Below are 22,392 nucleotides of genomic sequence, written 5' to 3' on the forward strand. Positions count from 1 at the left end.
GAAGAGAACTTATATTGCCATTGTGCCTTTCCCATTGTTGATTTATTCATGAGGCATGAGCATTTGCACCTTGAAGATTCATTTGTGCTTGTGCACCACAGACAGAAATGACTGCCACAGTGGTGTCAGAGCACTTTGCTCACACTGACCAGTTGTCCACTCCAGAACAGTGCAAATGTACACAAAGGGCCATGGGCACTTTCCCCTGGGGAGGCATCTCTTCCCTTTAGCTGATCTTACATTTCTGGGAGTGATATGTGAAACAACCTACCCATCCCGTTGTGCAGTAATGAGATGCAGAAGCTCTGTTTGCTAGAATACTCCTGCCCAAAATATGGGCCTGTATAATTTTTTGGTCCACTGAGTCTCATCTTCTGTAAATCGGTCTACTCTACAATTTCACAGAGATTGACAATGAAAACAAAATGCAAAACAGAATAAATGCTAGAAGAGAATTAACATCGAAGATTAGCTGCAGAAATAAACACTACTTTAAGAAGAGGTGATCTCACTGATCTAACAGTCAGAGCACTATGGCTTATATCATAATGTGTGGGTGGCTGTATTGCTTGTCTAGCTGAAATTTCATACAGCTACAACTAAATTATCATTTATCCAGAAAGCTGATGCATTGTGAGCACCTTGCCAGCCAAAGCTCTATTGTGATTGAAAACCACAGGTGAACTTTAGTGCAGCCACACTCACAAATTTAACAATTATTGTTCAGCACATTCAAAAAGAAAAAAGACTCAGTCACATGAGGTTGGAGAACAACTTATACCAGCTAGAACCACTTCTGTGCACTCCACTGCTCTGCTATCAGCCATCAAGAGAAACAGAGATGCTTTTTAAAGATTTACATAGAAATACCCACTGATTAATACCTCAGGCAACTGAAGGTCTAACAAAAATACCAAAGGGGCAGCTTGTTATGCTTACTGTTTCCTTTATCCAAAATACAAAGAAGTGCCCAAAAAGTTTCTGAAGTGATTAATCAGACTTTACAATTTCATACTTTTAATGCAGTCTCCTCTGAGGTTATAATCAGGTAGTCATATATCTCAGACTTTGTAGAACTACTCTAGAAATTAAACCTTTTGAAGATATTCATATCACTGAGTCATGGAAAGTTTTAAATATCAACTTTATCTGTGGTTATGTTCAACAATGTCACATTTCTTAATTAAAACAAAACAAAACAAACAAAAAAAAAAAAAAGAAACACCAACCAGGAAGCAGGAATTTACAGATGGTTTTAAAATGCTCTTCAGAAAACAAACTCATCCCCTGTTTGCCAGACACTGGAAGATGTTGAACTGTGTCCAGTGCTTTCTCCGTTTATTCACTGAGTGTCAGTTTGTGTCTTTCAATATTAACATGTAAAATGAAAACAGGACAGGAACCAGCCGTCAGGCCCGTCTCCACAGACACCTCTAACAGAATTCTTCTGATATCATCTTAAACCTCCATCTTCGAAAAAGTCTCACCAACCCTAGAGTTCAGTTTTCCAGGCTAAATTTCTTTATAGACAGCTCTATCTATGTAATTATTTTCAGTGAGCTTAATTAATTACTTAACATGCCTCACTAGTGTCACCTCTACAGATGTTTTTCTGCCCAGATGTTTTTCTTCTCTCAGTCTTTGTTTACATTTGTTACATAAATGAAACAAGTGCTTCTGATCTTTTTAGATAACATCTTAATGCAACAAGCAACCAAAACCAGACAAGAAACGCCAGCAATGTAGTGTCACCATGGTCCTGCACAGGGGCAACCCTCTGTTCTCAACTGAGAATTTGCATCTGGAACATCCCCAAACCTCTTTTTTCTTTCATTAAATGGATGATCCAGGCATATTAAAATGCGGCAATAGAATCTGTCTCTTCCTCATTTGTTCACAACAGCCAAACAAATCCACAGCAGATAATTTTATTAGTTCTTAATTGAGCAAATCCCCGAATTTTTCTGAGAATGATCCTATCTATGGAAGTGCAGCGTAAAACAACTTGTCGAAACTACACAGTACCAGTCCAGCAGTTCCTATCTGCTCTGTGATATCTGTCACTGCCACCACCCCACCTAGGGATCACAATCACTACTGCAACTATACAAAGTATATGACCAGCACTGTGAAACTGCATTTCTGCTCCCACAGTTCTCCACATCCCACTTCTTTCTCTGCCTTGCTTCTATAGCAGCAAAGTTGCTCAGAAATGTCTTGTCATTAAACTTATCTGACATGCCTTTATTGTGCTGTACAACACTCTTCAGCAAATACACTAAATGAGGCAGATCCCAAGACCGATACTTAGAGAATACATCCCAGATTAGAGGGAGATTACCACTAAATATTTTCCAATAAAAATATTTCTTCTCTCAACTACCTTCCCAGTACAAAGTGTTTCCCAAAACATGCTCAGTAGTGAAATGTAACACGAAAAATTCCTTACAAAAATTAATAACTAAAGATATATTCCCTCTCATTCTGCTTCAGGGCACCTCTTACTATGATATCTTTAACTGACTATTTATGGGAAATATGAAATAGCCTTGTTAATTTGATAGATGCAAACCAACCCTTATGAAGATAGAGTCTGACTTCACAAACTGTTACACATGCCTAAAATTGGGTTTGCAACCCTGTAGCTGGAGTTACACAGGAGATGTGACATGATGCTTAGTACACTTCCTACAGAACACTGATGCTTACCCTGCCTGCTGCTCTTCTCCACAGCTCCTCATGTGTGAGTCAGGACTGGCCATTAAGGAGGTCACTGGACCAGATTGCAGATGTTGGCATCCACTACCATTTTGAGCAGTTATTCCACAACCATAAAGACAAATATCCTGCCAGACTCACCAGATTGCTATTAACACAATAGTCAGAGTCTCTACCTGCAAGTAATTGCTATTACAGCTAAAAGTTTGCAGAATAGGATATTTTTTAAGCTTATTTTCTCCTTAGTTTAAGAAAAGATTCAGAAGGGTAATGAAGGTCAGAATATCATATGAGTATCTTTCTGGTGAAAACACCAGAAGAATAAGATATCTTTTCTATTTTAATAAGTAATACATTCCCATAGTTATCAAAAATCTCCACAGGAATACAGAGTACTGACTGGAAAGCCTGACTTGGGCATTTTCATTTACCATTAATTAAGTTGTTTCACAATCATCACATTAATTACAATGTATGAACCCCTCTCTAAGCACATCCACACAAAGAGGCAGCATTTTCCAGTAAGATGAGGCAGAATAACCAATAATCTTTGGTTTTAAGTTTCAAGAAGTTCTGTTAAACTCTATTACCAAGCATATGGACCAACTGAAAATGTAGGGAATGAGCAAAGTAATTATTAATGTTGTAAACCATGATTTTTGTTTCACAGTCTCACTCTTCACATGCTTAGAAATTACCTAGGGAAAGACTGGGGCATGAGGTACAGGGGAACTACTGTCATTGCATGTTAAACCCAAAAATAATTTTACAGAGCTATTTTATGGTCTTAGAACTCCAGAAAAGATAGGGTTCACTTTTTCTCCTTTTCAGGATTGTTTTTTCTAGCAATTTTTTGTCTTTTTAATGATCTACCCATAATTTTGAACAAGATTTCCTATTGAGGTAAAAATATAGTCAGACATCCTCCTGATCATTTTCTGGACATAACTGACACAGTGAAATACAACAAAATTACTGGCAGCTGCTCTCTGCTATCTCCAAATAGCTGCAGCACACTCAGCAGCAGTACCAGCTTCAGTTCATTGTCTCATGTTCCTAAAACTCAGCTATGAACTGTGAATGAACATCTCTCCACACCCATCATCCATGCTTCAAACAGCAATCACAGAGAAGTAAAAGCAGAGTAAATACTAGAAATGGCTTTATACTGTGCATAAACCTTGCCAATGTAAGTATTTACTGACAAACTGATGGAAGTGTTCCAGTCAACATTTTTTACAGAACAGCTAGCAACATCTCCAGGTCAGGGACAAATTTGAGACTGGTTTTGCATGGTCAGTGATCAGGCGCAGAATTCTGCACTTACAGATGCTGTGACATTTCTCCTTGTTATTTTTATATTTCTGATCACTGATGGTGTAAAATTCATTTGAAGTATAAAGCCCAGGCACAGTGCTAGGGCAAAAATTTCTGCTTAATAATGCCTCATATTTTTAAAAATGGAAGTAACACTAGGTTAAAAGACAAAATATTTCAACAATGCTTCACTCCAATGTTAGTGAGCTCAGTGTGCTTTCAAATTCATTGTTGAATTCAACAATACATGTTATTAATAATAAAACCAAGATACCTACGAGAAAGACAAATGAAACCCAAGTGTCTCTTTTTCAACATTTACTTTTTCAGCATGGAGATTATGATCTCCATGTTTCAAGCTATGAAGTTGGATTTTTTAAGACAGACTTAATTCTCTCAGTGCAGCTCTCCCCAGATTCAATTTTGGGACCTGACCCTCCAGACCGACAACCTTAAAATCCCACATTCCGAACGAAATGTGTTCTTTAAGTTGCATGCAATTTTTTCCACCAGCATATAAACAAACCTTGGAAACTTCAAAAGGTCTTTTGTTGTATCATCTAATCTTCAGTTAAAGTTGTCCCATTACATAGCCTAAATTATGACCACATGAATAGCCCCATGTGTGCATGGGGGTGTAAAAATATATATGTGTATATATACACACATACACACAGAGATAGAGAGTACATAAGAAGCCCCTTCCTCATCGAGTCCCTCTAGGGAAGTCATGAACAAATAAATCTAAGCATGAGTTTTCAGCCTGCTGAGATTTCTGGTAAACTCCCGAGTATCTGTGTGATGAAAAGCCCAGCAAATCTGATGCAGATCACTCATTTTGGAGGATTGCAGAGCCAAGACCGGTATATTCAGCAGAACAGAACTGCAGTTCCAGTATTACACTTAGACATTTTTGCATTCATTACAGACTGCTCTTCATGTCAAAACAAAACAGAACTTCAGCACAGGTTTTTTCTAAGTTATAGCAGAAATTTACAAACCTACACACAGGAGTGCCTACATTATGTCTATTAATGCCTTCACTTAACAAATCTAATGCTTTAACTCGAGCATTTAATTGTTTAGAAGTTTTTGTATGGCAACATTGTAAATTCAAAGCACTTTTATTGCATTACTCACTTTCTGGGGTGGATAGAAGCAGGTTTTTTATTTCTCCAGGTTTTAAAGCAGGTTTCCTAGGAAACGGTTTCAGCCACCCTGGCATGGGCCAGTTTACAGCTTATTCCATGAATTAGGATATCACAGGAGTATCCAGACAGGCAATAATGACCAATGGACTGACTACAATGGCCAAGTCATGTGGATACTTCCATACTTGAAGAAATGCTTGCCTGCACAAAAGTAGATGCTGCCAGGAGAATGACACTCCTGATACTTTTCATCAATAATTGACCAGAGCATCTATCACTTTTTATTGACCAAGCATTTCCAAAATGTTCTGTATGTGAGTTATAAGTCTACTTCTCCTAATAAATTCACAGCTTTGTACAGTCTTTTGAAGAATGACAAAAATAAACTAGGTGCATGAAATGCAAAATATAAACCTCAACATCACTGACATTAATAGGCTTTTTTGAAGTCAATTTAAATGAAATTAGACTGGGGGACAATACTAAAATTTTTTGCCCTTTTTTTTTCTTAGGTGGTAATAAACGTTTTTTCTTCAAACTTTGAAAGGAAAGATACTATTATCACTGCAATTGCATAACCATGATGCCAATTAAAAAAATGGATTTAACTGCCCTTTTTTTCTAACAGAATTTTGCCATGCAATTTAAGCAAGTACAATCTAAGAATAATTCATAGTTCTTTTCTTATCAACAGAAAAGAAAAGAAAGGTTTTTCAAACTATGTCATAAACAATCTGCATTCCTCCCCATTATGTTCTTGTGCCAAGATTCTAGATAAATATAGTAAACATTCAAATGGCTTCTAGTTATATAAATCACTTATTTAATTCCCCTAGATGAATAAGCTGGGAATAAAACAACTCAAAATTAGTCCTTCCATATGAAATAAGAGCTTGTACTCCTATCTTGAAGATAACCAAAGGTATCCATCTCATTTTAGGTTCAGGAGGATAGTTTTTATTATAATGGGCCCACATAAAATAAAACACAGGTAGGATGGCATGCAACTTTTGCATAATTCATTGGCATAAATCATCACAGCATTAGTTGTTTATTGCAGTGTCCAATATATAAGATCTAGTTTTCAAAAGAACATTCACTAATGCCATTCCTTCAGAATTCTTATATGGAAAATTCATTTAATCATGAAAAATTAATTTAAACAATCCTACAGTGAGGATTAATTTAGAATTGTGTCAGAAAGTGGACTTCAGAATCAACTACCTCTATTAGCAAAACAAAAGAAGATATGATTATTTCATTTCCCTCTTACCAAATCTTATATTGGTTGGAGGCATGGAAATTAATTATGCCCCATCATCCATTACAGGTAAGGAAGGAAAGTATTGTAAAATAAGTGCTGGTATGAATCTTAATAACAAAAGCACTAGATCAGCTTTTTCACTGTTTTTTTTTCAGAACTAGACCTCAGACAGATAATCATGCCAAATAATGCCAATTCCACAACTGCCACTGGGAGTCGTTTTCTAAAGCACAAACTTATGCTTAAGAGCATGACAATGATGCAAGGCCACCTACCTTTACTTGTCCATCTTACAGAAAAAACTTCTTAGTTTGAGCAGCAGACATTAGCATACTGCCTAATATCCAACAACCTCTTGTGAAAAACCTCTTCTTACATAAAGTAACAAAACTTGTGGAAACTTTTCCTCCTTGCCCCAGTGAGATGCTTGTAAAATCACGCATTCTCAAGGAAAATAAAACACTGAGCAAAATATTTAGCCTTTTTTTGCAATGGAACAGATATTTCTTGACATGTTGGGGGTAGCTCAAAGTCACTGTCAAACCTGTGTTCTATGCAACTTTGGGGAATTATCATTTAAAAACAGCAATAGCTAAGACCACTCCTATAAAATTGTTTTGGTTTGAGGGGAGCCCCACATTTTAGCATTTGGAAGAAAGCAAACTAATTAAAAACAACTTCACACTAGAAGAGAATATATTTTGAACTTTAGAGCCTAACTTACAAAGAAAATGATTATGAAATCTGTTTGCAACAAAAGACCATGCAAATGGAAATGAAAACTAGTTTATATCAAGTAACTGAGAAAAACAGATGGAAAGTGTTAGTCAGAAGACTAAAATTATCTGGAGCACTGACAATGGCAAATACCTTACCTGACTGAAAGACTTCCAAGCTCTCTCATACTTTCTCCTCCTTAAACGTGTATCTCCTTCAGCTATTAAGAATCCATCCTTTCCTATGGGCTGAAAGAATATGGAAAATGCCTGAGTTTGTCAAAGCACTTGGTACCTTAGAAGGCCATTCTTTCTCTGTACTATTGTCAGTAGAATTACCTTTGAATCCTAACTTTCTTGCAGAAGAGAGATAGTTTACCCCAAATAAGCATTGTGGAGAAGCAAAGGCATATTGGTGTTCCTTTCTCCCTGGTGCTTCATGCATAAGTGCCATGTCTGTCCCCAGGACTGGGAAACAGATTTACTGGATGCATCCTAACATGCTGGGAGGAACACTTTGTGAAATGTTTGCATGGCATTTCACTTCTCCCAAAAGAGCACGGGGCAAAAGTTATTATTCCAGGGATTATCTGTAAACTATGTTTTAAGCTGCATTCATGAATAAGTAACATCCAGGAGAGGGTAAACAAAGACATTTTTACACTCCATGGGTTCTTAAATCATTTGCTTCTCATTTATATCTGCATAACACCCATGAGTAAAAGTTCCAAAGGTAATTAAATTGTTCTGTGTTATATAAGTGCAAATGAAATGAAAAGCCAAATTCCTGTACTTGTAGAAGCATCAGTATCAAAGATGACTTAGAAAGGCAACAAGGAGCTGCAGAGAAGATTGAAAAGGAAATGATTGCACGGTCCAAGTCTTAGGTATTGCCGGCAAATCAATGCCTTACAATGTGAATTGCTATGTTCCTCCAGCAGCAACTGAGCCTCTCCGAAAAATATATGTTATTCCCAATCTTTCAAGAGCTGCTCTCAATGCTACATTTTAAAATCAGACTACTTTTCTAGCTATTCTTCATGCAAAATCAAAACAGGATGGAAAATAAATGTACTTGGTGGTCTTTCTGAGTGTAGCAGAATTTGTCAGCTCCTTTTTACTTCTACTGTTCCAAATGTTTCTCAGCAAATTTGCAAACTCCAATTCCAATGAATTTACATCGGTTTTGCTCTTTTAAATACATTTTTTTTCTCATTACATCCATTGATGAAAGAATGCTTTTTACTAAGACAGAAAGGATTTAACAGAATGGACAAGACCACGAAGCACATAAATTAATTTTCTTTTCTAGACATAGCTGTTCTTAGACATAGGCAGCAGTGCATCAACATGAGCAGAACAGGTTGATGAAAATCAATGTATAAAAGAAATACTTCGATTTTCCATTTACAAATCTAGCCTCAAGACTTGCATGAAGGTTGCTCAACTGGGAGACTCAGTACCACTCATTTAACAAAGTATTGCCTAGAACAGAAAAAACCCTCTTGGCTCCACTCATGCTGCTCACAATACACACAGAGGGAGATTGAACAGAACACCAGGGGAAAATGGTGCCACTGGAATAATAGATTTTCACTCCAATTCACATTTTGCAAAGCTCCATGGTGAAATGGTGGCAGGAACAGAGCTAGACTTTAAGCTAAGCAACTGAATGCAGTCATTTTCTTGCTTTAGAAATGCTTCCTAATGCACAAGAGCAAACCCTTATTAATGAAATCTATGCAAGTTAGAAAGAAAAGCAACTGAAAAATAGTAATATCTCAAAAAAGTGAAACAGAACAGACCTATTAAAAATAACTCTTTTTTCAGCCACAGGTTTAAGTGGTCAAAAAACAACCCCAACACTGAAGCTGTCTTTCATACTCTGCAGTTGGACCTGTAAAGTGTCATGGGAGTTTCTCTAGTGAAACATCACAATGTACCGGGAAAAGACAATTAAGTTTTTGTGGTAAATTCATACTGGGCCTGGTTCAGTTATTTTCTCCTGTTGGTTTACGAGCACCTGTTCATGTGAATTTGTTCCAAGTAAATTCAAGGTGCCCTGGGTTTATAGGTCTTGAAGTCACTTTCAGGTGACTAATGCATAGTTACTGATATAATCAAGAAATGAAACTTCATATTGGAAAGATCGATATTACAGACAACAACCACAACTATAAACTGCAAGGTATGGCCTTGCAAAGAGAGTGCCTCTCCCTGAAAGGGAAAAGGACATTGGGAATAATCACCTTCCTTTTCTTCTGATTCTTTTTTTTTCCCCCTCTCTATTTCTGCCAACACATAGTCATTCTCCGATGATGAAATGAAAACAGACTAGGGCTTTTGGATTCTTCTCACAACTTGTGTTTGACTTCAAATTTAATCCTAATTGCCCTGTGTTTCCAACAATTTTACACCACATAGACTTGCAATATCTCACTTATCTTCTCCTAGGAAATATTTCAATAAGGGCAGTGTACTTTATAAATACTCAAAATGACATGCAAACTTGAATGATTAAGAATATAATGTGCTTCACTGTCCATCATTCAAGCGACTTGTTATTTCACAAATTAAATCAAACACTAATGTCCATCTAAAATCATCTGTAGCTTGTTGTCTAGTTTGATTATTTGCTTCAGCAATTTCTGCTTTCAGGATGATGACGTAATATTTAATCACGGATTTCCAGACAGAAACAGCAACAAGAAAACCTTGTACTAATACCACTCTTTTAAAAGATGAGTATTTCATTTTAAACAAAAGAGTAACCTTGCAGGAAAAGATGTAATGCTCTGAAAGCAATTTGGCATTTTTCATTTCAAAACAAAGTTAAAACATTCAAAATTAGAACTGAATTTCCTGAAATTTTGACAAGAAAAATTGTGGATTTTCTTTACAAGGTAGAAGTTAGTTTGGGATTTCCAGTCCCTTGAAGAAAACCTGAAGTATTGTATTTAATAGTAATAAACAGAAACTTCATTCCTTCAGGGGTTAATTTTTGCATCTGCTGAACTGTAAAAGCTGGTTTTTGTACAGCTTGTAAAGGTTTACTAGCTTTAGAAGACCTTTAACAAGACTGGAAGCACTGCTTGCCTTAGCCTTCAATACAGCACAGAAAAGTAGACAATGAGTGTTTGGATGTCTGAAAAAAGACAAGCATCTTTCTTTTGGAAAAAATTAACACAGCTGAGTATGCCCAACAGGCAACCTGGACTCTTTCTGTGATTTCCAGCATCTCTGGAATGAGTGGCATGAGTGGCATGCTGTTCAATCAGATTAAGCTACATTAGTTGCTGGGAAGCTCTACTATTTTAGTTCTCAAGCTCTGCACAGGTGAAATGCACACTGTAAATACAGATTTACCCGTTAAAACTTTGAAAATTTGGACACAAAAATCCTTTCACTAAGTACCTATGATACTCTGATGATGACTAATACTAGGAACAATTTCACATGCACAGCTGGTACTGCAAGACTTGGTAATTAAATATCAAGGTAAGTAATTAGACTCTCAAGTGTTCTGAAATTACAGAAGTCCTGAAAGGTGCTGAGGTAATACTTAATACTCCTGACAGACCTATAAAAACACAGCAATAAGCAAAGTGCATCTGTAAATCAATGACAGGGAGCTTAAGTACCATGGTAAAACTATGGACTTAAGGCTTCTATCGGTACTATGTGTGCAAGACAGAGGTGTAGGCCCAGCAGAACAGTGGAAGTGATGTTGAAAGCAGTGAAATAGCAATGCCATTTAATGATAGATTGTAATTTGACAACATATTTTTATGCATCACTTCACATACATAGTTTAGTCCAGAAACGTCTGTCCACGTAAGATCATAACCGCTTCCCCCTACCCCCCAAAAGAATCACATATAGAGTCCCATAAACTTTTATAGATGCCTAGATGTAAACGCACAGATATACATGTGAAAGGTAAAAGTAATACTATGTTTTGGGGTGTTGCCTTCCTTTATAATACTGATCTTCCTGCTTACAAGATGATTTACAGTTAACTAATGAAAAGTGCTTCAGAAGAATCAACTATTATTAATATATATGTGGCCAGATGCCTCTTTTTTTACCTTTAACTGATGATCAGTGCATACATATCAGCAATAGTAAGTATTCTTATGAGCACAATCTTGCACACTTACAGTCTCATCCAGCAGGAAAGATTGTTAATTGGTGCCAGCTATTAAATGAAAAATTGCTTTATGTTTCCCATAGGAAGATATAATGCAAGTTAAGGAGGACACCATAACATTTATATGTAAATGATTTAATTATGTTAGTTGGAATTTTATGAAAACATTAACTAAACACATAAAAGTACAGCAGACTTCAACTCTTTAGATTTCTCCCCAGTAAAACTAGAAACAGTATGAAATGGCACCTTGTACAGAGACAATAAAGGAACTGTTCATAGAGATTCCTGTCATTCCTCAGTATTCACAAGTAAAATGAACAAGAGACTTTCCAGCATAGATCTATCATGTCTAGTTTCATTTTAGCTAGAAAAAGAAAACCTGTGGCGTAAACATGTGACATGTCTTGCTGAAAACAGTAGCTGGACTAGTATTCGGCATAGCTGAAAAGAGAAAGCAATGAAAATTTTACATGAGTTGCAAGGTTTCTTCATGTGTTTGGAGCAAAAAGCAGAGCTCCTCTTCATTTGTGCTTACTGGAAATTATGGTAGCTAACAGATGTTGTGATGCTTGCAGAAAACAACAAATAAGGATCACCAGGCAAGGGAATTATTAGGCTCTGAAATTACACAGGTTGCTGCAGTTACTCATTTCCTACAACCTAGTGTTACTCCAATCACATCTACAAACCGGGGACAAGAAATAAACTTGGAGACCACAATAAAAATAGACACCAAGATCAATTAAAGGCCAAAATGAGATGTCCAAATGAAACACTCTGTAATCTTATGCCATGATTAGATGTACAGAAAAGAAATTATATTTCAGATAGCCAAATATAAGTAAGCAAATACATTACTTGCAAAAAATCAATACAAATAAAGTCAGGGGAAAATTTCATGCTATTTTTCATAGGAAAAAGAGGATCTCTAGTCAAGAAAAAAATTGAGAGTCAGATTAAGAGGAAGAACTATCTAAAAGCCTATTCAACTTTCCTTTGTCAAACTGTAAAAATTAATTATGAGCAAGTTATTAATGGATGTTGAAATGCTAGTCCAAATTAAAAAGGCTAAATATCATTATTACTTCTTTCAGGTGGTAAAAATGATGATTGTGGTTGTGCTGACATTTGCCGTCTGCTGGCTGCCCTACCACATTTACTTCATAGTTACTGGGATCTATCAACAATTAAATCGGTGGAAATACATCCAGCAAATCTATTTAGCCAGCTTTTGGCTTGCCATGAGCTCTACAATGTACAACCCCATTATCTACTGCTGTCTTAATAAAAGGTAAGAGCTGGTTATGAAATGAGGTGCATAACTTCACCAAGAACACAAATAGCTAAAAAAAAAAAAAAAAAAAAGAATTTTCAGTTCAATAATTTTCAGTTAGTGGGAGAGAAAACAAACAACAAAAAACTGCCAAAAAACAACCAAACATAAAAACTCCACAAAATCACAAAAACCTTTCTTTAGGCTTGTACTTGAAAAGAATCTCCAAAAACCCAAAAATGGGCTTCCAGTAAATATTTTTATCTACTTAAAACTTCAGAGCAAAATTCCATTTTCAGAAACCAGTCCTTCCCATGTTTACCTGCAAAATTTAAAAACTAGAGCAGTTTAATTTTTTTTTTTTGGTTTGCAACATATTAAAATAAAGAAGATGGCAATTAGTGATATAGAATGCTCACTAATTGTAGCCCCAGTTCTGTTTTGCTGGAAGCATGTAATATAAAATGTGATTTACTGTGTTTTGTATATCTCAGCATTAGATTTCTGCTGCACTCCAAGATCTGCAAGGCAGATAAATATTATACAAATGTTTATATTCTCATTACTTACTACTAAATTACAGTATTGTTTGATAGTAACACATTATACCCTGAATTTCAAAGGCTCTACACCCGTTGAGTTTGGTGACATTTTACAGATACTTGCTAGTTTGAAACTACTGCATTGCAGAATGGACTCAAGTCTTTCATTTCAACTTACTGGACCAGGATCTACACAAGCATCATCTTGGTCATCCTATTTGCCAGCATTTCTTCTAGCATTATTGGATAAAGATTACCAAGAACAATGAATTCTTTCACAAACTCAGTCACTATTGAACAAGTAATCCTCAATATTATTTCAAATCTCTTTTGACTTCGCAGCCAGTGCCAAGTTTAATTACTTTAAAGCTTTATATCAACAGTGCAAGGTATTTCTAAACCCTCACTAACAGTACCTGACAAGTGAACAAATCCTAATGAGTTTTTTATTGATGTAAAAACACTGGCGTCTTCCTCTTTGATGAGGATAACTTATGACAATTAACATCATGATCTTTTTTAAAGACAAGGTAATGACTAAATTCAATGACTAAACATTGCCTCTTTTCATCATTTACAACTGTTTAAAGATGAGGTAAAGTTTTAGCATGCCAGAACAAAACCATAACTCAAATTGCAAAAATTTTCCATTAATTTCAACAGAAACCAGATCTCAATAAGTGTACAGTGTCTGCAAAATCAAAGGCAAGGAAGAATGAGACCTCATTTTTCAATTACTACCATAAAACTTCTAAACCAATTCCATTTTCTTCAAAAACTTTTTATGGCACAGCTATAAAAGTGTTAAGAAAAAAAATAATATCTCTGATGTGGCTTATGTTGACACTTGCAAACTGCAAAATCAAATGTCTACATTAAAGAATACAGCCAAAGAAAAATTGATATTTTGAGACATACTAAAGGTCACCTTGTTCAGAATTTGATGCAAGAATGAAACCCTGGTGACAGTTTTCTTATAATTAAGTTCCGTATTAAAATGAAGATACCAGAATGTCTGCTTCCTTTTCATTAAATAGGAAAATAGAGCTTGTTGCTGGGAGTCAGACCAATTCATGCCTCTGCTGGATCTAGTATCAGACAGAGTTAGAACATCTATCCCCAGCTTCATCTTCCAGGCTAATTAGGATAATACATAAAGAGAGCATTATTTCAAGATGAAGAAAGAACATGCCCTGAATTAGGAAGAGGATGGAAAGTGCCAAGAAAAGTAATACAGTTTAAAGTTGTTTTGGTTTTACAATTCTTATCACTAAATCCTTTTCCATCAGAGGTTCTTTCAATATTTTTCCAAAATACGGACTGCATGTAAGCAGACAATGCTGAATAGCAACCTACCTGCTCGGTTGCCATCATGTGACAACTTCATGGCAAATTCAAAAATTTGAGGAAGGAAAAGTCACTTCTGTGAGATCATTAACTTTAACTAAATACTTTATCTGAATTTTTACCTGCAGTCATCACTGTGGTAGTTAAACCATTGCTCCAAACAACTTAGACAGGATAAACAACAAAGCTGATTGTTAAAACAAAACAAGAGAAGCAAGACAGGTGAGAAAGTCAGGTAAGATTTAGGTCTAGGTGAAAAGGTGTTCTTTTTCCAGTTATACACAGATACATCAGGAATTGCTTTTCTAATATATTAAACTTCTATTCTGAAAATGCAAACAAAACATAATGGTTTTTACAGTGAATCCCTGCTTCTGTGTGAGTATTGCAAATACTGATGCTCTAGAGCCTCAAAACGCCTGTTTGTACACTGCTCACATCCAATTTTCTAGGATCCTCTTATTTATTAAAAATTCTTTTCCAAATATTTTACATGAACAATTATTAGTCATTGCATCATTCCCACACAAGCATCTCTGTTGGAGAGAAACATGGAAGAGATACTGGAATTTGGAAACTGAGATAGTATTTTAGATAAAAGAATGTACCAAGTTACTTGCTGATAGAAGATGAAAACACAGGTGCAGATTTCATTAAAAATCAAAACAATTTCTGTGAAGAGAGTTCTATGGAAGTTGGTGTTTGTTTACTTTGCAGAGGCACAGGACAGGAAACCCGTTATAAGGAAAACACCACCGTTAAAATGCAGGGAAAGCATACAGAAAATGAGAAACCGAAATTTGTTACTCACTATCTTTTTTGCCCTACTTAGACTTCAGTCACAGAAACTCCCACTGATTTGACCACACACAGGCCTAGGGGCAGGATAACTGGCCAAGTCAGTGTCCTGCCAGCACTGTATATGCTTTCAGATGGAGGCCTGGCTCTCTCAAGCACAGGCTTTCACCAGGCTTCTTTGCTCGTAGGTTCCGAGCTGGCTTCAAGCGGGCTTTCCGCTGGTGCCCCTTCATTGAGGTGTCCAGCTATGATGAGCTGGAGCTGAAGGCAGCCAGGTTTCACCCCACCCGGCAGAGCAGCCTCTACGCCGTGTCCAGGATGGACTCCAGCATGACTGTGGTGTTCGACACTAATGAAGGAGACAGCATGCATGCCAGCCAGAAGAAAAGAGCAGCTCCAAGGGATCTGAACTTCAACGGTTGTTCACAGAGGAATTCCAAGACTGTCTCCACAGCCTCAAGTCTCATCAGTTCACTGCACACATCAGTAGATGTTTATTCCTAAATATTTTGTGTTGCTGGAAGGGCAACACTGAACAACGTTCTCCTACTTTGGGACTTGGTATTCATTCCACAGGAAAGCAAACTAGATTCCACAAACAAACCCCAGTTGGAAATATTATGAGACTGTTGAGAATCTTACTTTTTTTGCTTTGGAGAGAAAGACGAATTTGAAGACGTATTTACATCTCAGTCCAAAAGCATAGTCGCACATAATGCAGAACAACGTTTGTTAGGGATTACCCAAAATAAACCAATGGCATAAAAAACTTTTTTCAGTTGTCTCTGACCTGTGGCATTTATGTTTGACATACTGAAATGTAACAGGCTCCTTCACTTATCGAAACAGAAATGCACAGTGTTTCCCATTATGAGTGTATTAATTCTACAGTAACAAAATTACATGAGATCTGATTATAAAAATGTATTTATAATGAACACCTAATGAGACCCAAGTCTATTAGGCTGTTTTACAATTTAGCCCCATTCCCAGACAAATAGATAAAATTAGGTTCACGTGAATGCAGTTCAGCTCTGTCTGCAACAGCACAGTTTTGCAAATACATATGAAAACAGGAGAATATGACTAAGAGACTAAGTTAAATTCTACCAAAGTTTGCCTATCAGTAAACATTAGACTCTAATGGGATCTGTGCTTTCAGGGGAATATAATGCTTTGATGAATGTCTCACAGCTTTGCATCTTAGTAGTAAGGGTAAGGTCTGTCTCCAGTGACCTTAACAGAACCTAATTGACTTTAGAAACACCAAAATATTTTAAACTGGAGATTCATATATGAAAAAAAATACCACTGTAGCAATCATCTCTTCTCTGCAGAAGATAAAGTAACAAGACTCATGATGAAAAAATTGCACTTGGAAAAAAAAAAAAAAAAAAAAAAAAAAAAAAAAAAAAAAAAAAAAAAAAAAAAAAAAAAAAAATTGGACTCTTTGCACAAATGTTCCATAGCTTGATGTATTTAAAAATACTCCTGGTGCCTGCCTCCAAAAATATGCTAGACATTCTTACACAGACATGTTCCCACTGAATTCAGACAAAATCCATTTACCATCACTGTTGCAGAGAAAGCTGAATGCGACAAAAAAAAGGGACCAGAGCACAGTCTTTTAGTTAAATAATTATGTCAGTTGCCCAGATCGACTGGTTACATGAATGTTTGTTGTCAAACAGTTAATAAAACATAAGCAAAGAATGGGAATGTCTTCCTGAGTTTGCCAAAGCATCATAGGACAGTGGATATCTGGCTGAACCCAACACAGTGCCAAAGCTGAGCAATTGATAAAGAGAAGTTTGACGAGAGAAAGGCTTGAACTGGCTTTAGTCCACATTCCTTCCCAGCAACTGAGGATGATCAGCATTGTGACAGTGGGTATATCAAACAAGACTAGTAAAACAAGAATCATATTTTCATTGTGATTCATGTATACAGTCAATTGTTACATTCTGCTAAGTGTAACTTGTACTTGTATAGTGATTTCAGTGTGCTGTGGTATCCATTCCTAAATCAAAATCCTGCATAAGGTAAAATATCCTCAGATACATAAAACTCCCCATGTATGGAATAACTGAAGAACCTGGTCATAGAGTATTGTGCTCTTATAAAAACATATCACAATCCCAGACTCATACTTCTATCTACAGCCTGATCTTAAATCCCCTGAAACAAAAAGCTCCATTCATTAATGACTTTCCTTTTAAATGCCAGTCCATGTTTGTCAACAGTCTGTTTCCCTAAAAAAATAGATATTATCCAGCACTGCAATTGTTATACTCTCACTTGTCCTTGTTTGTTTTTTTTTTAAAGTGTGAAATAATCCAGCAAGTGTCATGGAATACCTATAAAATACTTGTAATTTTTTTTCCCCTGGAAATACTGTTTTGACAACTTCACAGGTATTTTTTACAACTCTGTGGAGAAGATCTAGGATAGTCACACACAAACAAAGAAATGACCCCAAGTATATTAACCTGATGGTGGTGTACTACAAATACACACTGTGAAATCCTCTCTGCTCATGTACGACTTCTGAAAAACAAACAGAGAAAATGTATACTTGTTAAATAAACAGCTTTTTCTAACTATGGCTATTACAACATAAATGTTGATAAATCTATTGTTTTTTAGATGTAGAGTATAAATTTGAAAAAGTTATATCTAAAAATACAGCAGTATAAATGCTTAAAACATCCTCATATAACTTTTAGGATCCTTCATTGATAAATATCAAGAAAGCAGTGGTGGCTCCCTCACACTTGTACCTCTAGTGAAACAATTTCATTTCAAATGTTTTATGATACGACCTCCTGGACAACTAATCCATTGATAATCTCGCTATATTTTGGTGGGCTAGAGGTATCTAATTCCTGTAGTTCTCTGACGTTACAGGATATTCCTGTATAACAAATAAAGAAATTTGCACCTGTAATCACAGCATTGCTTTAACATAACATGACAGGGATACACAGTACAAATCAATCTCAGCCTCCAAGAACATGCAGAGTTACACAGTTAAGTAGCACAGCAAAACCTGTGACTAACAGCGGCTTCCATATGAATTACTATTTCGGAACAAACATTTTCAGCTAGTGGCCTGGTCACTACAAAATTCCTTACAGGCCTCCTGACAGTCCTCACTGAGTGTAGAGGAAATCAGGCCATCCTCAGTTTGTGTCAATAAGGCTGCCCCAAGTAGTAGCTGGCAGGCTGAGCACATGCTTTGTGTGATTGCTGGTGCAGCACTGGCCCTGTCTCATGTCCGCAACCTTCAACCCACCTTCTTGAATTTTGCTAGGAGTGAGTTAAGGAAAACAGACAGATACAGAGCTAGCTTTATATCGAGAAGGGCGCAATAAATACTCCAAAACAGCCACAATTGAACAGCATCAGGAAAGGTCTTCTGATCTTGAAATCTTCTGAAACACGTTACTCCTCCTCAGTCTAACAGTTCATAGTACTTCAGCCCAGGCTCCTACTGGAATCTGCCTCTAAAACATGCGATGAGACAATGCTTCCTGAACAGCCATTTCGCAGGGACATTTTCCCTTGGTAGGGAATAGATTTAACTTCCACATCACCAAACACAGAATAATCAGGATCAGTTTACTCTGACATTCCCTTGACATTGACTAAATTTGAAGGAAAACAAACAAAAAAAATAACCAACCATAATCAAGCCAACTTATAAAGCTAAACACGACTATTTAAACAATTTTTAAAAATCCTCATTTCTTGTCTCAAGTCTTGTGGTGGTCCATTCTCCTCCCCACTCTCTTCCTTGGAACCACTCCACAGCCTCAGAAATCCCCACTGGGCCTTGGCCTTTGTGTGACAAGTTGGATGGTCAAGCATGCCTTGACCATATGGGAACTCTTGCATGGTTAAATTGGGAACATACCTGAGATGAAGAACAAGAGCACATTCAGTCCCCCATTTATAGCCTTGCTACTTTCCCTGAACCATAACCCAAGGGAAGTAATACCATCATGGCTAGAGTTCTGAAAACAATTTGAAGTTGTATTGGAAAAAATTTAGAATGGTTTTGGAAACTCCAGTGATTACTGATCTGAGGATGGAAATTTTACAGATTAAATCTTGGTACTCTATAAACAGGGGTCCTAAGTGAGGCCCTTTGAGCTTCCCTGAACTTCAGTGGGATGTGCTGGAATCTCCCTTCAAGTGGGACAGCTCTCAAAGCTTGCAAATTCTCATTTTTGTGCAAAAGCTGATAGTCTCACTCCTTGAGCCTCAACCCTCATTTGCTGAGAAAAGCCAAGGCACTCAACACAGGTATTTGACTGAAATCAGAGGGAATTTTTCACAGGTACTTCTGTATACACTTCATTGTGTCTGTGTGCATGCATGTCTGTGAATTGATTGAATTGATTTACCTATAGCAAGTATAGCATAAATACTGACATCTCAGAATGATAATTAGGTAACTGCTGCAATTATGTTAATTACTTTAAAAATGCTCAATTATTCAATTGATTAAGTATTACTTAAATCCTTTAAACATGAAATGTTGATCAGGTCTAAGGCTAAGTTTGTCAGTGGGATCCATTCTGAACCTTGTGACTCTATAGGAAGTTTTCCTTACCCTTTGCACCCTTATCACTTGCATCCCTGGTATCTACACAAATCAATCCAGTGATTTTAAGCCGATGTTCCTTTGTATGCTTCATTGACATAGTAAATAATCGACCAAACACTGCCATTGAACTTCGTGGCACTTTCACACACATATATTAAAACTTACTTTTGTCAATGCCTGTGACAGTGATTCTTTAAGCTACCTAAACCACTCAATTGTGACAAATTAGCATAGATAGCAGAATACTAAATCAGGATTCACAACAGTCTTCCACATAAAAGCATGATCTTGAGAGGAAAAATGAAATCCAAGCAAGCTCAGGGTACTCAGACAGGATGCATTCAGAAGATTGCAGCCTGGATCTCTTTGGCAGGTTGACAGCCTTCCTTCCAGTTCACTTATGACACACTGTCATAATTGGGAGGCACTGGCAGACCTGCCTAGCATGATATTTGCAGCAGGTTTATGTCTGGTAACTAAATGCGCCACTGAGGAAGGTCCCTGATCAATGCCAACGTATAGCTTGAAAAACAACATACAGAAGGAACTGATAAAAAAAGAAGAGCAAAACAGGTTTAGAAGTGTTGGTACTCTTATCTAAATAAAAATATTCAGGTATTTTGGAAGTGGATGTTTCTCCTCTACTACTGGGGAATTTTTTTTCCACACCAGTGAAGAACATCATATTTCTGTGACAAATTTCAAAACCTTTCAGGCTGTGCCCACCAAGATACTGAATTTAGAGAAACTCTTGTTCCTTCTGCATTTATTTCAAGGCTTTTGAAGTGCCTATGTCAAGTAGAAATTTACTGCTGAACTTTGTCCTCTAATTCAAGAGGAGTTTAAATTTAAAGTCCCAAATACTATTGTATTGACTGTTTAAAAATGCCTACAAAAATTGCCACAAAACATGCAGGAGATACTACTAAGGATGCACCGCTGTTGATAAATGCCTTGTGAGTTCCCTGTGTTAAATAATGCATTAAGCTCAATTTGTATCTTCCTGTTCTTGATCAGATTCAAGTGGTTCTACATTCATAAATCAAAATGATCTGTGGAGACCAGTCAAAGATAATTCTTTATCAGTCAGTTAATCAGTTGCTGTGGGTATTTAAATACAAATTGTATTTAGATGGGTTCATATATCACATGGGATATAGTTACTGGCTAATTGAATTGCTTCTCTCCCATCTATAAAACTAAAAAATACATTGTATTACAACTGGAATCAGATTTCCCAAAGTAAAGGGTTAACCTTACAAATACCAAACCTGTCTGTTATGAGTACTCTGTAACAGCCTCTGGAATACTACTCCTAAGTTTCACAACAATGAGTTTTTCACTGCAATACTTGTGATGCAAACAGAAAAAGGGACACTAGGAACATCTGCAAGAATTGTACTTCCCAAGCACACTTACTATGAAAATTCATGTTGCCCAGCTTGCTTGGATTTATATGCTTAAATTTTAAAAAATGCAAAACCAACAAACTAATAATTTATTCAGTAGGCATTCACCAATTAAATCCTACAAATCTGCCATTAAAATGTTCAGCAGCTCTTCCACAACATTGCCCACAAGTTCATATGCAAATGAAAGCAACAAATCAAGTCTGTAGATATCATACACATCAAGACTTGAGGCAAGCTTCTTCCTTGAATGCAAAGGAAAACTTCCTGGACAGCATCTCCAGATTGGCAGAGGTTCTGCCAGATGAGGTCTGACCAAGGACAGAGAAATGTTCCAGCATCAAAAGACTTCCCAGACTAGTTCAGCCAGCAGATCTTTCCTGTTTGCAGTACTCAAGTCCATATCTTCTATGAGAACTGAAAAACTTAAGGCAACCAGCAACACCAAGATCAAAGGCACGGCTTTGCCTTGACCTGAAGCTCTACTCAGTAGGACCTTACACTAGGCAAAGTAAGCTTTTATTCAGAAGTGCGTTCTAATATATTCAAAGCCCTCATTCATTTGGTTGAGTTTGGAACCATGAAAACACTTACACAAACGCATCCCCAAGAAGGCATGGGCCAGGTGATGTGGCCACATGGAGCAGTTCTCCTGAGGACTGGCAACTTCAACGAGGCAGAAAAAAAGTGATCATAGAAGCATTATGATCTTCCCTTCTCATCTTATGTCTGCCCTGCAACACAGCACCCTTATGTCACCCAACTAAGTCATGCAATTGCTGTCACCCGGCCAGGTTAGTGTGTGTGGGGTAGCAGGACCAGTGCCAACAGAGGAAGGAGAAAGCAGCCAAACAGCTTGCCCCTGGTCCTAGAACTCCTTTTCACAGCTTGTAATCACCCTAAAACTAATAGAACATAAGATACTTCAGAGCTAGCAGCAGATGAACTTAGGTACAAAAAATTGCACAGGCATATCAACAACCACTACTGCAAAACAAGTAGCTCACTTCATAGACAGTAACAAAGATGAAGACAGCTTTGGTCAGACACACTATAAAGAGAAAGAAATTGCACAGGTAAGCCATCTAACTC

The 22,392-nt window shown here is 36.9% G+C and overlaps 1 protein-coding gene across 1 annotated transcript in view; it reads left to right on the plus strand.

The window, feature by feature from the left end:
• Positions 1-15,783, plus strand: part of TACR3 (tachykinin receptor 3) — a 34,951-nt gene extending 19,168 nt beyond the window's left edge. The window contains exons 4-5 of the mRNA XM_066316846.1: positions 12,414-12,610; positions 15,468-15,783. Of these exons, the coding sequence (XP_066172943.1) occupies positions 12,414-12,610; positions 15,468-15,783 (513 nt within the window). The remainder of the gene's footprint in view (positions 1-12,413; positions 12,611-15,467) is intronic.
• The last annotated feature ends 6,609 nt before the right edge of the window (positions 15,784-22,392 follow it).

This window comes from Sylvia atricapilla, chromosome 4, assembly GCF_009819655.1.
Source record: "Sylvia atricapilla isolate bSylAtr1 chromosome 4, bSylAtr1.pri, whole genome shotgun sequence".
NCBI classification, from domain to species: Eukaryota; Metazoa; Chordata; class Aves; order Passeriformes; family Sylviidae; genus Sylvia; species Sylvia atricapilla.